Consider the following 17,189-nt stretch of genomic DNA (forward strand, 5'->3'; position numbering starts at 1 on the left):
CCATGAGACATAAAGGTCCCCAATATATTGCCAATGACATATTTCGGAAATAATTATTACCAAATTTTGTACCCAAGCGACAAATTTTGGACATTACCTACAATAAAGAGGTACTGTATTTGGGGTGCAGACAATATGCAAAGAGGCCGATGTGAATTGATTGATTGAGAAGGGGGTTGGACACGATGACCCCGTAGGTCACTTCCAACTCTAACATTCTACGATTCTATGAGTTTTCCTACAATTTCCAGGTGTTGACTTTGCCCCTAGAATGAAATACGCTACTTCCATACTATGTAAGGATAAAAAAAAATCTTGATTTTTAGTGCCGCCTTACCTCATACACGGCCACGTTGGAGTTCTCATGGGTGACCCCCGTGCTTCTAGTGGACAGTGAGCGCGCCATAGATTTCAGGCTTTTGCAGTCGGAACCACTTTTGGTGTCACTCAGATTGTCAATATTCAGCTTCTATAATAAAGCGAAATATTATATCAGGACATTTTCAATTAAGGCAGTTCTCTAATATTCTAAAAAACAATGGAAACTTTCTTACATGATGAGCAGCAGAGTAAGATCTCTGGATTGGGGTGGTCTGACTAGATTATAAAAAATTCCACTTTTTAAAATCAAAATTAGATTGATTTGTACATATTTGATCCTTTGCCATTAATCTAAAACACTTTATTATTATTATGATTTACCTCTCCATTAGGATCCATTAGGATTTAGTCCACATCCCGGGGGTTTATTATACCTCTCTACTTATGATACAAATACAAACGTAATTCCCATGTAATGCGGAAGGACATATGACAATTTTATAATCCGCCTCCAATCCCTCCATGTAAATATCTCACAGCCCTGCATCCGATTTCCAAAAAGCCAAACCACGTTTTCTTGCAACACCTCTCCACACTTCTTATAAGCCCCCTCATAGTGCACTTTCACACATGGGCTCCATAGACTGATAAAGCATCGTGGCGTCATGCCAAAGAAAATTTCCAATAGAGCTTTGTGACTACATGCATAGGCTCCAATCAGGCATTTCTACAGGGGTTATTTTTATGAGAAAGAAGATGATGACGGTGAAGGAGAAGGAAGGGGAAAATAATGGAAAAAGTAAGAAGAAGGATGAAGAAGATGATAGACTAAATAATAAGAAGATGATGGGAAAAAAGAAAGAAGAATCTGATGTAGTAGAAGGAAGAAGAAGATGAGAGTTGGAGGAAAAAGATGATGGAGTAGACGAAAGAAGACGATGGAGTAGATGAAAGAAGATAGATGAAGAAGATGTTGGAGTAGGAGGAAGAAGAATGAGAAGACGGAGTAGAAGGAAAAGAAGAATCTGATGTAGTAGAAGGAAGAAGAAGATGAGAGTTGAAGGAAAAAGATGATGGAGTAGACGAAAGAAGACGATGGAGTAGATGAAAGAAGATGGATGAAGAAGATGTTGGAGAAGGAGAAAAAAATGAGAAGATGGAGTAGAAGGAAAAGAAGATGTTGGAGTAGGAGGAAGAAGAATGAGAAGATGGAGTAGAAGGAAAAGAAGAAGATGATGGAGTAGAAAGAAGAAGAAGGAATAAGAAGAATATTATGGAGCAAAAGGAAGAAGAAGGAGATGATGGAGTAGAAGGAAGAAGAAAATGGAGTTAAAGGAAGAAGATGGAGTTGAAGGGAAAAAATTATGACGTAGAAGGAAGAAGAGTATGACGGAGTAGAAGAAAGAAGAAGATGTTGATGGATGACAAAGAAGATGACGATAATGATTTAAAGAAGTTTCCACTACATTTTACAGTAACTTAGACTTGTTTTGCCCAGTGGTGGCTTATTAAACTAACAAAAAAAGTTGTATTCACCTTCCTGATATGTGCCGCTCCACCACTTTCTGAGCTGTGTTCCTTACCCCACTGATAGCATCAACATCTGATAGGAAAGGGAGAAGAGAGTGGGCATTATGTGTTGGCAGCACCCAGTCATCGCCCGCTGATGCTCCATGATGGATGCTGATACTGACAGTCCAGTAATGGACACTGCTATGAGAATGAAGGAGCAGCGCCCTACAGAACGGTACTAAGTACACTATTTTTTTTATTTTTTTTATTTTCTTACACCACTTTTCCCCAGTGCTGAATGATTACTAGTTAAAATGTGGTGGAAATTATCTTTAAAGATAAGGAGGACGACGAATCTGATGATGGATACGAACTTGAATCTGATGATGGATATGAACTTGAAGCAGAATAAAGAAGTTATGATGTTGGATAATAAAGCAGATAAAAAAAAAACAGGAAAAGATGGAGGAAAAGGGGAAGGAGAAGGGATGAAATATAAAAAGGAAATAAGCACTAGTTGTCTACACTTATCCATTTACCTTCACACTCAGCTTTGGGTTGATAAATGTCAGGTCATCCAAAGACAAGAGTATTTTGTTGGGTCCCTTCACCAGTTGGATCTGAAGGATTCTGTGTCTGGAATAGAACAGAAATGGTCACTTTTGTAGGATGTCTCATAGATCTCCTAATTGCATGGACCTCTCTTGCTCATAGCGAGGGGAGAGCTGAGCAACAGATGTCCCCATACCATAGCAGAGACTATAGGCGAGGGTTGACCTTAGGGGACATCTTATTACTTTGGCAGGACAATGTGTCTATGGGTATTTGTAGTTCAGCAACTAAATCATCAGCCTGCTAGTACTAAGCGGGGTCATGCTCTCCTGCACCATAAGAGGTCAGTCTGCTGCCAAAATCCTATGTATCCATATCATTATAAGACTTTCCTATTAAACTAATGCTGCTAGTGCCCAACTCATACTCAGTAGCCGGGGTGCCCAACCCATACCCAGTAACCAGGGCTCCTGACCCATACCCAGCAACCGGGGCGCCCGACCCATACTCAGCAACCGGGGCGCCCGACCCATACCCAGCAACCGGGGTGCGCAACCATTACCCAGCAGCTGGATGCCCAACCCATACTCAGCAGGTGAGGTGCCCAGCCCACACCCAGCAGCCGGGGCACCCAACCCATACCCAGCAGCTGGGGGGCCCAAACCATAGTCAGCAGGTGGGGCACCCAGCCCACACCCAGCAACCTGGGCACACAACCCACACACAGGATGCACAACCCACACCCAGCAGCCAGGGCGCACGACCCTCCATCCCCTAAATACACCCACTAATAATGTACATTTATACTTCCCATGTCCACCTGGCTTAAAACATGACACACATAGGATTATAGGAGAGTAATCCCTGAGCTGAGAACATTACACTCTCTAAATAACATAAACTACTACTTTCCAAATCATTTATATTTTCATGTTTTGAGAATTTTGAACAAGTTTAACAATAGTCACAAATTAAATCCTGGAGATTATTGCAGTGTGACATCAGTCAGAGATGAGCAACTAGCCCCGCAGGACTGATAAGGAGCATCACGAGAGAGACACCGTGTATTACAGCAGGCCTACACAACATATGACCTGAGGGCTGTATGTGGCCCCCCAAAGTGTGTTGTGCAGCCCATGGAGCTGCCCGGGAGACCCTGCTCCCTCCTTCCTAAATTCTAATGTGTTTGCATCTTTCAGACACGACTACATTTGAAAACTGCAGGGACAACGGTGGATCCTACCGGGACACTGTGGGGACATTATGAGGAAATTAGGGGGTTGTGAATGGGGTCTTTATGCTCAGAGGTAGTGTGGGGGAGATATGTAGAGGTGCAATTTGGGGGGATATTTTGAAGACGGTAGTATGAGGGACATTATAGAGAGGAGCAGTGTGCGGGGGATATTTTGTACCGGAAGCACAATGAGGGGCAATTATTTATTCTGGAGCGCAGAATGGGGGATATTTATATTTATGGGACCGTATAATGATACTTTTATTTCTAAGGGCAACATGTCGGGAAGTGCTGCTGAAGACAAAGAAGAGGAAAGTCTGTAGAGATGTGCTCTCGGTGTAAAATGTCATCATGGCATCTGTACTACACGGTGACAAAAGGGATGGGAACAAATTGAATCAGAGAAGATGTCACTTATGAGGTACCATCCTTACCATTTGTAAGGACATACTGGGAATAGTAGGTTCAAGCGATACAATTATATATGGGGCTGACCTGACATTATAGTTGATCACTGTATTAAGCTTGGTGCTGTATACATGTACTGATGGTGGGTTCTGGAGCTGCATTCATGTACTGATGGTGGTTCTGGTGCTGCATTCATGTACTGATGGTGGTTCTGGTGCTGCATTCATGTACTGATGGTGGTTCTGGTGCTGTATTCATATATTAATGGTGGTTCTGGAGCTGCATACATGTGGTGACATAGCTTCATGGCTATGTTAAAATTTAAAAAGCCTCAAAAGTTGGAGATTTGAGATCATGAAGACGATTTGGCGAGCTTCTCCTGCAAAAACTCAGTTTAAGTTGGTATGCATTCATACTGATTTGTTTTTGGAGCAGGAACTCTCCAAATCCTCCTCAAATACTGAAAACCTGGTTTTGGTGCTGTATTAATGGTGGTTCTAGTCATGTATTCTTGCAAGTTCCCCATTTTTTGTGATCCTTCGGATTAGTTCAGTATGGCAACGTGGCCCTTGGACCAAAAAAATATTATAAGAGAAATGTGTTGAGGGTGTGCGTGTGCGACATTGTTGCTGGATCTGATACCTCCTTCTTCGTTTTCAGTGCACTCCTGCTCCATTTTCCCATTTCAATCAATGAGCCAGACCAGTCCTTATAAACAATGTCCATTTTTTACACAGCCGCACTGGTAAACAGGGAATAACAGGTTATATATTTTCCTTCTTCATCTTCCACACAATACACCCACTCCTTTCTCAGAGTTACAGTTGGCGTTTTGCTCCTGGCAACAGGTACCGCAGGGGGCACTGAGCGAAGTTGAAATTACCTACGTTTTCTAAGGGGTAGAGTCATATTGGTCCATGTGTGTCACTATGATCCTGGATCGCCGGCTAGGGCAGTGGGGTACTCGGTACCAGGCCGGTCCTTAACGGGATGTATCATGGCAGCAGTGACCCGGTACGTGGCCCTGGGCGTCCAATTAAAGGGATATTTACAGGGAAATAAAGTTTATAAAAAAAGTGGTATTCGGTCAGGGGACCGACGCTACTATGCAGAGATGGTTTAGCGCTCCACAGGTAGAGCTGTATCCCAGGGCAGCTTGGATGTAGATGTTAAAGGTGAGGATGGTGAATGTGGTGCAGGGTAGGTGATGCAGAAATGATTCAGAAGACACAGCTGGGTGCAGTTTCTAAAGCTTTACTCACAGTTCTTGTGTACACAGGTGCCCGCTTGGTGCCGTGTCCTCCAGGTGAAGGGTCCAGCAAACTCCCAGGTAGATCAGGATACACCTTCCCAGGACTCCTTTCTGTATATGCCTCTCCTGGCTGTCTCACTGTGCTGGCTTTCAGCCCTTCCTGCCCAACACCTCAGTCAGTGTCACGAGCCAGCAGCCGTAGACCCTGTCAGGTAACGTCCTCTCTGCGTCCCCTTGCTCCTATGTGGCAGCCTTTTCAGTGAAGATAACTGTGGCTGTGGCTGGAGCACCTAGAGGTGCCCCTGCCTCCAGCTTACTAGCTGAGTCTGGTGATTTCTCCACTAGTATCAGGGGCCGGTACCCCACTGCGACCTGGTCCCTTCACCTAATGGTAGTCAGCATGGATACGGGTCCCACGGGTGGACTTCTCACTACCCGTGTCCCAAGGACCCTTGCTCTCTTCTGGGAGCTTCCTTCTGTCTCTCCCTTTCAGCTTTCTCTCTGCAGCTCTTTCTGACAGGGAGCTGGCTCACAGCACGTCTGCTTACTTTCACTTTCTCCTGATGTCTGACTCACTCTTTCTGCACTGTTCTTTCCTGCTCTGTTAGCTCCCCCTCTCTCTTCCTACCTTCTCCACCCACTTCCCCCACACCCTTTACTATCCAGCCAGGGATGAGACCATCCTCTCTTAGGGTACGTCCAGGGTGCCCTGCTGCAATAGTCTGTGTTGGGTGCAGGTGTTAGAGTCCTGGGTGGTGCTCCCTCCTTACCTGAGAGTGGGATACCACACCTCTGGGTAAGGTGCAGTGCCTCTGTGGCGACTGAACCCTCAGGGGCGCCACAATCCCAATACCCTGATACTTTGCCTATATCAGTCCCAGGGGTCATTCGTTGAGCAAATACTCCCTGTTTCAGTACTCACAGCAGAGTGCTACCTTTTCCCAATGTCCCCCTTTTCCGCTGGACCATACGCTTCCCGGACTTATAAGCTTTCATTTTTGCAGGGGTCCCCAATTGCCTGTGATGTCCTGCTGCCTCTTTGGCTTCTTTCTATGCCGTCCTCCCTACTCCCTGGGGACAGTCATGCAGTTAACGCTGCAGGAACCTGACACACGCAGCGGCCATAGGGATAAAATATTTTTATATGATTATAAACACAAATATAACCACACACAAAAGTATCCTTCAGCACACTTGCCTTGAAATCTTCTTGAGGGGGACAGGACTACTTGTCCACCCTCTTACACTAGGTTCCAGCAGCTACTTCTGCCTCACGTGATCACTAGGTTTTAGGGAGGGAGTGCTGAAAGTGCTTCCTAACACAAGTGCTGATGATTGAGAAGGCAGAGAGGGTAATAAACCATATTTGCTTTGTCTGTGAGGAGTCTGGCTGTGTCTGACAGTCAGCTCTCCAACCCCCAGTGTGGCATGATCTCCTGCAAGCTGCTAACTCTGCACTGACATTTTAGAATGTGAGTGGAGAGTAAAGTATAAACCTCCTGGACATTTATAGTCTATGGGTCCTCCAGAATTAGTTAAAAATATTTTACAATTTGTATAATCATCTCCTATTTGTAACAGACTACAAACAATCCTTGAGTAGTCTGATCTTACCATTATGTGTTGCCCTCTTCCCTCTGATTTCTCACCTACTGTCATTAAAGGGGATCTGTCATCCATTTTAGCATTATCAGCTGTGGCCACCGCCATCAGGGGCTTATCTACAGCATTCTGTAATGCTGTAGATAAGCCCCCGATGTAACATGAAAGATAAGAAAAAGGAGTTAGATTATACTCACACTGGCATTCGGTCCGGTTCGATAGGTGTCGCCGTCCTGTCCGGCACCTCCCATCTTCATACGATGATGTCCTCCTCCTTGCTTCTCCCTCGTATCCGGCGCAGGCGTACTTTATAGACCCTGTTGAGGACAGAGCAGAGTACTGCAGTGCGCAGGCGCTGGACCTCTCTGACCTTTCCCGTAGCCTGCGCACTGCAGTACTTTACTCTGCCCTCAACAGGGCACATAAAGTACACCTGCACCAGAGCCGAGGGAAAAGCAAGGAGGAGGACATCATCGTATGAAGATGGGAGGCGCCGGACCGGACCGCGACACCCACCGCACCCGCCCTCTGGTGAGTATAATCTAACTTATTTGTCTTATCTTTCAGCTTTCATCGGTGGCTTATCTACAGCATTACAGAATGCTGTAGATAAGCCCCTGATGGCAGTGGCCGCAGCTGATAGGCCAAAAAAGGGGGTGACAGATTCCTTTTAATGGAAGAAGAGAGGAGTAATACCCAGTGTAGGGTCAGACTAAGTGGAGAAGCAAAGGTCTACATGAGAGCTGTAGACAACAAATGGTAGTAGACTTTTTATCGCGATAATTTGAAAAGTTGCTCCATTTTTTATTTTGTACCAGAGCAGTAACAAATAGTTAAAGAAGTTATTGGATGGATGAAACAAAAAAGAAAAAAAGGATTTACCTTATGAGATAAGAGACGCCAACGCCACATAAAGCCAAAGCAAACACCAGACCGAACACCAGGATGACAATAGATGGTTCAATACCTGAAATAGACATTGTAGCATCACAACAGGTCAGAAGATATCAAAGTGACACATGGATCACTGTAGAGTGAAAAGAGCCAATGTAGATTTCTAAAACATGATCATCCATGTGGATAATTTCGATCTGTATCATGGATCTGTATTCTTCCCATAGAAGGTAATGAAGAAAATATGTGAATGTCCTAATACAAATCAGTGCTTCCCCATACACACACATGGACAAAATTGTTTGTACCTTATGGTAAAATAACAAAAAAAAGCACAATGTTTACTGAGATAACCTGAAACTGAAAAGTAGTTTTCTACTTAAATTTAATAAATATGAAGATGCCGTCTCGTATCTGCAGGTCTCTGGTCTTTCCACATGTGTTCTGTAAGATTTAGATCAGGGCTCATAGAAGCCTCTTCAGAATAGTCCTATGCTTTGCTCTTTGCTGTCCTTGGATGTTTTTAGCTGTGTGTTTTGGGTCATTATCCTGTTGGAGGACCTGTGATCTGCGGCTCAGACAGATCTTTCTGACACTGGGCAGTACATTTAGCTCCGGAATGCCTTGATAGTCTTGAGATTTAATTGTACCCTGTACAAATTCAAGACCCCCTGTGCTAGATGAAGAAGAGCAGCCCCAAAACATAACCGAGCTTCCTCCATGTGTCACAGGAGGTACAATGTTATTTTCTTTGCTTCATCATTGCATCTGTGAACATAGAGCTAATGTGACATTAATTGCTTCAGTTTTGTCTCCTCTATCCAAAAGACGTTCTCACAGAAGCTATTTGTTTTGTCAATATACATTTTGGAAAATTACAGTTTCTCTTATTTATGATTTGTTTTCATCAGTGGTTTCCTCCTTGGTCGTCTTCCATGAAGTCCATTTTGGCCAAGACAGCGATGGATGTTGCGAACTGACTCTGATGGACCTTGACCTTGGAGTTCACCTTCAATCTCTTTGGAAATTGTTCTGGGGCTCCTTGGTTTCCATTCATATTATCTGTCTCTTCAATTTTTATATAAATTTTCCTCTTGAGGCCATGTCAAGGGAGGTCGGCTACAGTCCCATGGACCTTAAACATCTGAAACATATGTGCAGCTGTTGTATCAGGAACATCAAGCTGTTTGGAGACACCTTACAGTCTTTACCTTTAACATGTCTGTCTATAATATTATTTCTAATCTCCTGAGACAACTCTCTCCTCAACTTTCTTTGCCCCATGTTCAAAGTGGTACAAACCACAAACCATGATAACAAACAGCACAGTGACTACTTTTCATCCTTCAAATAGGCAACTGACTGATCACACAATTGTAGACATCTGTGATGCCAATTATGGGACACACCATGTCCCTATGGTCAATTTATGTTTATAGGAAAACCATCGTTTTTGTCCAGGACATTTTCATTATTATTTTTTCCTTCTGTTGAACCAAAATTCAAAAGCAAAGTCTGATTCCCATTAGTTGTTATTCATTACATCTAAATAGAAAATTACTTTTGTCAATTTCAAGTTATTTCAGTGAGCGTTGTGGGTTTTTCTAACTTTACTAGATAAGTACCAACAATTGTATCCCTGTGTATATATCAATTAAAGGGGTATTCTTTCCTAAATCAGTTATAATCTATTCTCTGAATGAATTCCAGATTGTTTTGGGGGATGGGGAGGGAGGTGGAGCTCTGACATCATGAACTACACCCACGACTAAAATAAGAAATGCTAGTCAACAACACCCTCCAGCCCAATGACAACAGCAAGAAGGTGCTTGAATGACCCATTCAATCCAGTTTGGATGTTTATTTTTATAGAACCTAGCTCTCTTCTTTCTGTTTAAGGAAAATATCTATATTTTGCACATAGTCAGTAGGATCAGCCCTCCTAAGCCATCCAGATGGGAATATATGACCCTGTTTATTATGATCCAGGGTCTGGAGAGACCTCAGAGCATAATAATCATATTTTACCAGCAATTCAATTTGCGCTAAATAAATTGGACGCAAATCGAAATTCCCTGCCAAATTTGAGCGAATCTGGAAAATTTAATTTTTTTTCAGATTTGCTTATCTCAAATCTTTACATAAGTCTTTTTAAAGTTTTTTTTTTTTTTTTTTTTAAATATTGATGGCGTTTCCTAAAGATGGGCCATCAGTGTGCTTTCTGTTCCAAGGTTGCCAACTGTCCAGAAATTCCCAGACATTCCGTAAAAATAGGAGGCTTTTTGCCCTGTACATAAATAAAAATTGAGACGTCCGGGATCTTTTTGAGGCTGAAGAAACTTCTATGGATTTTTTTTTAATGTAATTATCATCATTTTACAGTTTACAGTGAATGCAGTCGATGCCTCATATCAGAATTCTGGGCTGTAGGCATGGATCACCTATAATCATAACGATTTATTAAGGTTTTCCAATCTGTCCGTAAAAAATGTTGTCTGTCCATGATTTTTTGAAAAAAATTAAAAGCCAAGTTGGTAACCCTGATCTGTAGGGTCTGGCGTTTGAGAACCCCCATACATATACATTGATTTTGCACAGTACTACAGTCATGGCCAAAAGTTTTGAGAATGACACAAATATTATATTTTCACATGATCTGCTGCCCTCTGGTTTTTATGTGCGTTTGTCAGATGTTTTTATCACATACAGAAATATAATTGCAATCATATTATGAGTAACAAAAGGTTATATTGACAGTTAGAATGAGTTAATGCAGCAAGTCAATATTTGCAGTATTGACCCTTCTTCTTCAGGACCTCAGCAATTCTCCCTGGCATGCTCTCAATCAACTTCTGGATCAAATCCTGACTGATAGCAGTCCATTCTTGCAAAATCAATGCTTTTATTTTGTCTGAATTTGAAGGTTTTTGTTTGTCCACCCGTCTCTTGATGATTGACCACAAGTTCTCAATGGGATTAAGATCTGGGGAGTTTCCAGGCCATGGTCCCAAAATCTCTATGTTTTGTTCCCTGAGCCATTTAGTTATCACCTTTGCTTTATGGCAAGGTGCTCCATCATGTTGAAAAAGGCATTGTTGATCGCCAAACTGCTCTTGGACGGTTGGGAGAAGTTGCTCTTGGAGGACATTCTGGTACCATTCTTTATTCATGGCTGTGTTTTTAGGCAAGACTGAGAGAGAGCCCATTCCCTTGGCTGAGAAGCCACCCCACACATGAATGGTTTCAGGATGCTTGACAGTTGGCATGAGACAAGACTGGTGGGAGCGCTCACCTGGTCTTCTCCGAATAAGCCGCTTTCCAGATGTCCCAAACAATCGAAAAGGGGATTCATCAGAGAAAATGACTTTACCCCAGTCCTCAGCAGTCCTCTCCCTGTACCTCTTGCAGAATATCAGTCTGTCCATGATGTTTTTTCTGGAGAGAAGTGGCTTCTTTGCTGCCCTCCTTGAGACCAGGCCTTGCTCCAAGAGTCTCCGCCTCACAGTGCGTGCAGATGCACTCACACCTGCCTGCTGCCATTCCTGAGCAAGCTCTGCACTGCTGGTAGCCCGATCCGCAGCTGAAACACTTTTAAGAGACGGTCCTGGCGCTTGCTGGTCTTTCTTGGGCGCCCTGGAGCCTTTTTGGCAACAAGGAAACCTCTCTCCTTGAAGTTCTTGATGATGCGATAGATTGTTGACTGAGGTGCAATCTTTCTAGCTGCGATACTCTTCCCTGTTAGGCCATTTTTTGTGCAGTGCAATGATGACTGCACGTGTTTCTTTAGAGATAACCATGGTTAACAGAAGAGAAACAATGATGCCAAGCACCAGCCTCCTTTTAAAGTGTCCAGTGGTGTCATTCTTACTTAATCATGACAGATTGATCTCCAGCCCTGTCCTCATCAACACCCACACCTGTGTTAATGGAGCAATCACTGAAACGATGTTAGCTGGTCCTTTTAAGGCAGGGGTGCAATGATGTTGAAATGTGTTTTGGGGGATAAAGTTCATTTTCTAGGCAAATATTGACTTTGCAAGTAATTGCTGTTAAGCTCATCACTAGAGTTGAGCGATACCGTCCGATACTTCAAAGTATCGTATCGGATGGTATCGGCCGATCTTTAAAAAAAGTATCGGTATCGCCGATTCCGATACCGGAAGTCCCATTCAAGTCTATGGGACTTCCGGTATCGGAATAAGAAAAACCCTTTCCTGCCCTTGTACAGCCTCTCTGGGGTCTGTACGGGCCTTTCGGGGGGCTGTGCCGGCCTGCCAGGGGGTCTGTGCAGGCTCCGGTGGTCTGTGCCGGCCTGCCGGTGGTCTGTGCAGGCTCCGGGGGGCTGTGCCGGCCTGCCGGGGGGCTGTGCCGGCCTGCCGGGGGGCTGTGCCGGCCTGCCGGGGGGCTGTGCAGGCTCCGGGGGGCTGTGCCGGCCTGCCGGGGGGCTGTGCCGGCCTGCCGGTGGTCTGTGCAGGCTCCGGGGGTCTGTGCAGGCATCGTCCGATGGGACTACAAGTCCCATCGGGCGATGCCTGCTACCATGACAGTGAATGACACATTAGCCAATGATGGGACAGTAGTAGTCCCATCATCCGGCTAATGTGTTAAATGTAAAAAAAAAAAAAAAAAAAAAAATTACATGCTACATACATACAACATGCATACTACATACATGCTACATTCATACTACATACTACATACATGCTACATTCATACTACATAAATACTACATGCAACATACATACTACATATATACTACATGCATGCTACATACATACTGCATGCTACATACATACCACATATATACTACATACATACTACATGCATGCTACATGCATGCTACATGCTACATACATACCACATATATACTACATGCATGCTACATACATACTACATGCTACATACTACATATATACTACATGCATGCTACATACATACTACATGCTACATACATACTACATATATACTACATGCATGCTACATACTACATGCTACATACATACTACATATATACTACATTCATACTACATACTACATATATACTACATACATACTACATGCATGCTACATACATACTACATGCATGCTACATACATACTACATGCATGCTACATACATACTACATACATACTACATACATACCACATATATACTACATACAATACATACATACAATACATACATAGACATACAGTACATATAACATAGAGTAACATACTTACCAATACTTGTCACATTGTTCCCCGAAGCCATTGTCTTTTCCGGGATAAATATTAACATAACAAACCACAAAAATACTCACCCACGATCCGAAGCAGTCCACGAGTGTGTCCCACGACGATCTTGGGTAGAGAACTGCAGCATCAGATGATGCTGCCGTTCTCTACGGGCTGCAGGAATCCAATGACGGAAGGTAGGTATCCTTCCGCACTGTATTCCTCCGCCACTTAAAAAAAAAAAAGTCCCTAGTCTCACTTTATGCCATTGCTGTGTGGGAAATTCCCACACAGCAATGGCATAAAGTGAGACTAGGGACTTTTTTTTTTTTAAGTGGCGGAGGAATACAGTGCGGAAGGATACCTACCTTCCGTCATTGGATTCCTGCAGCCCGTAGAGAACGGCAGCATCATCTGATGCTGCAGTTCTCTACCCAAGATCGTCGTGGGACACACTCGTGGACTGCTTCGGATCGTGGGTGAGTATTTTTGTGGTTTGTTATGTTAATATTTATCCCGGAAAAGACAATGGCTTCGGGGAACAATGTGACAAGTATTGGTAAGTATGTTACTCTATGTTATATGTACTGTATGTCTATGTATGTATTGTATGAATGTATTGTATGTATGTAGTATATATGTGGTATGTATGTAGCATGTAGTATGTATGTGGTATGTATGTAGCATGCATGTAGTATGTATGTAGCATGCATGTAGTATGTATGTAGTATGTATGTAGTATGTATGTAGCATGCAGTATGTATGTAGCATGTATGTAGTATGTATGTAGTATATATGTAGTATGTATGTAGCATGTAGTATGTATGTAGCATGCATGTAGTATATATGTAGTATGTATGTAGCATGCATGTAGTATGTATGTAGTATGTATGTAGCATGCAGTATGTATGTAGCATGTATGTAGTATGTATGTAGTATATATGTAGTATGTATGTAGCATGCATGTAGTATGTATGTAGTATGTATGTAGCATGCAGTATGTATGTAGCATGTATGTAGTATGTATGTAGTATATATGTAGTATGTATGTAGCATGCATGTAGTATGTATGTAGCATGCATGTAGTATGTATGTAGTATTTTTTTTTTTTTTTTTTTTTAACATTTAACACATTAGCCGGATGATGGGACTACTACTGTCCCATCATTGGCTAATGTGTCAATCACTGTCATGGTAGCAGGCATCGCCCGATGGGACTTGTAGTCCCATCGGACGATGCTTGCACAGACCCCCGGACATCAGCACAGCCCCCCGGCAGGCCGGCACAGCCCCCCGGCAGGCCGGTACAGACCCCCACAGGGTGCACAGACCACCGGCAGGCCGGCACAGCCCCCCGGCAGGCCGGTACAGACCCCGGGCAGTCCACACAGCCCCCCGGCAGGCCGGCACAGCCCCCCGGCAGGCCGGCAGAGACCCCCGGAAGGCCCGAAATGACGGCGCATCATGATGCGCACACACCGCGCATCATGATGACGTCAGGCCGTCAATCAACTGAACTTCCGATTCCGATGCCGAATTCCGATATTGAAAAAATATCGGAAGTCGGTATCGGAATTCCGATACAGCAAGTATCGGCCGATACCCGATACTTGCGGTATCGGAATGCTCAACACTACTCATCACTCTTTATAACATTCTGGAGTATATGCAAATTGCCATTAGACAAAATGAAGCAGTAGACTTTGTAAAAATTAATATTTGTGTCATTCTCTAAACTTTTGGCCATGACTGTACATTGATAAAGAATGAAAAGAAGAACAGAAGTGTCTTACAGAGATTATTATTATTATTATTATTATTATTATTCTTTTTATACTTTTATTCTTTTTTAAGACTGGTAATTTAATGCCATTCAGTTCAGGATACCAGAAGCCAAGAAGAGCAACAAGCAATAAAAAAGAAAATTGCCACAAAAATGATGAAAGAATGCTGCTAAAAACATGTGTATAAAGGAAATATATTTTTTTTTTCCATTTTTTAATCAGATTTTTGTGTTAATCTTTTTTTATTAAATGTTGGAATTATTTTTTGTTTCACAATATGTATAAAAACAATAAATAGTACAAAGCGGAGAAAAAAGTAGCAAACAATGAAATACCAAAATTAACAATTGATTTTATTCAATGTCAGGATGCGGCGAATATGCTCCACGGATGACAAATTTGAGACACAAGCCCTTGATTTGAAAAACCTCTGCACAGTGGGACCTGCCGGCCCCGCCGACAGCGCCACTGCTATTGGTTGATCCCGGTCATGTGACCGGGGTCATTGGGTTATTAGAAGGTCCTTTGGAGACTCATCCATCACTTCCTCTTGACAAAGCGGCTTTGTGTGCTGCAAAACGCGCGTCGGGGGTTCACTGCCAGGCTCCCCTCCTCCCTCTGTACCCTCTGGTAAGCTCCCAATTCTTTGGACATCCGTATGGGATAATTATCAGCTCCTTTTATAGGCTGAACAGCCATTAGGATGTATTGTGGATGCCCTTTTGACTTTGCTCCGGGACTTTGTTATTTATCTATGTGGCCACTAGGCATTATGCATCTATAAGGGTATATTTATTCCAGATATGTAGTTATATATAGGGCTTGCCAATTTTGGGGTATTTACCATTTCGGTGGGAGGGGTGTGTTGCTGTGGGTGTGTTTCATCTGCATTTTGATTGGCACCATATTACCATGACTTTGTGCACTTTATATAATATTGAATAAAATCAATTGTTAATTTTGGTATTTCATCATTTGCTCCTATTTTCTCCAGTTTCTACAGTTTGTTGGAGTTGATGTAGCTTTTACCAGGGGTGGGTGAAAAAATTTGTCCCCATCTCCTGGTACTTTTAGTAGCTTATATGTGATTTCTATTGTTAATAAAAGCAATAAAGCAGCAATCTTGCAATTACTGGGGCTCTTTAACACTCTTCTTGTTTGTTTAGAAAGAGTTTGCAGCAGTTTCAGTATCATCAGAGGCAGCATTAGAATGACAGATTACGGTACACCTTTCTACACATCTGAGAATGCAGGATCCACCAATTACAATAGTTTATGTTCCTGTTCTCCTCCCTCACAATGACCTTTGCACACATCAGGGAAGAGCTACCAGGATGGTGAGCGGACTGCAAACTATGTCCTACGAGGAATGGTCAAAGCATCTGGGGATTTTTAGTGGGCAAAAAAGAAGGACAAGAGGAGACTTAGTAGCTGTCTACAAATATCTGAAGGGATATCACAGTGTAGAGGGATCATCATTATTCTCATTTACACATCCATTGATTTTGCAGGTTGGCCACATCTTTCCCCCAAAAAGCCAGGCGTTTGCCAAAAAAAAAAAACTTTAACCTATAAACTTATGTGCGCGTGAATTCACTGACTTACCTCCAATGCACACCGTGTCTGGATCAAACCAACAGCTGGAGTCTGCGGGAGGAGGCGTCCCACCTGGAAAGCGTATGGTCTTTCCCAAAAATCGCACCAAATTGGACGATGTCTCCACTGAGTAGGTCGGGAAGAGCTGATTCACTTTACCATCAGTGTCCAAGACCACAAAGCTGCCGAGTCCATTCCCATTCCCATCTGTGTGCAGCATGTGAGTAAATCCAGGATAATCTAAATTTTTGGTATATTCCCCGAGGTTCGATCCCGAGATCCAGGTGCCTTGTTTCCGTGCGCTGCTCATTGCTTTGGCCAGAAAGTACATGGAGTTGTAGATTGTCCCAAACAGAGGAGAAACCTGCAGAAATGCAAAGAAGTATTAATCCCGGAGACATGAGACAGCGCCACTCTGCTCCATAGGATGTGTCTGGTATTACAGCCCTGCCCTATTTGTATTCTAGGCAAGGAAGCGGCACGGTAGATGTAACAGGTGTGTTGTAGATTTGGATATTTTTGCATCTTTTCATCTGTTCTCCCTTCCTCTGCTCTTTAAAGGAGTTTTCCACTTTCAAGTGATCCTCAATTGAGTATATACTTGGAAAACCAAACACAGACAGTGCTCACACTCCCTGAGTCCAGCACCAGTTCATCTTGGTATTTTGGCTGCAGTGGTAACATTACAACTATATTTCCCATCACCGCTGCAGCCAATCACTGTGCTCAGCGGCTTGTACCTTCTAAAGTAACAGAGCCACTGAGCTCAGTGATTGGCTGCAGTGGTGATTTGTGCCTTAGTTGTGATGCCAACGCTA

The 17,189-nt window shown here is 43.2% G+C and overlaps 1 protein-coding gene across 1 annotated transcript in view; it reads right to left on the reverse strand.

The window, feature by feature from the left end:
• Positions 1–17,189, reverse strand: part of LOC141051490 (retinal guanylyl cyclase 2-like) — a 100,392-nt gene that overhangs the window by 63,897 nt on the left and 19,306 nt on the right. Inside the window, exons 3-6 of the mRNA XM_073548412.1 lie at positions 16,381–16,735; positions 7,764–7,848; positions 2,373–2,469; positions 338–469 (exon numbers count right to left, since the gene is read on the reverse strand). Of these exons, the coding sequence (XP_073404513.1) occupies positions 338–469; positions 2,373–2,469; positions 7,764–7,848; positions 16,381–16,735 (669 nt within the window). The remainder of the gene's footprint in view (positions 1–337; positions 470–2,372; positions 2,470–7,763; positions 7,849–16,380; positions 16,736–17,189) is intronic.

This window comes from Dendrobates tinctorius, unplaced genomic scaffold, assembly GCF_039654945.1.
Source record: "Dendrobates tinctorius isolate UK_male_01 unplaced genomic scaffold, ASM3965494v1 ptg000157l, whole genome shotgun sequence".
Lineage (NCBI taxonomy): Eukaryota > Metazoa > Chordata > Amphibia > Anura > Dendrobatidae > Dendrobates > Dendrobates tinctorius.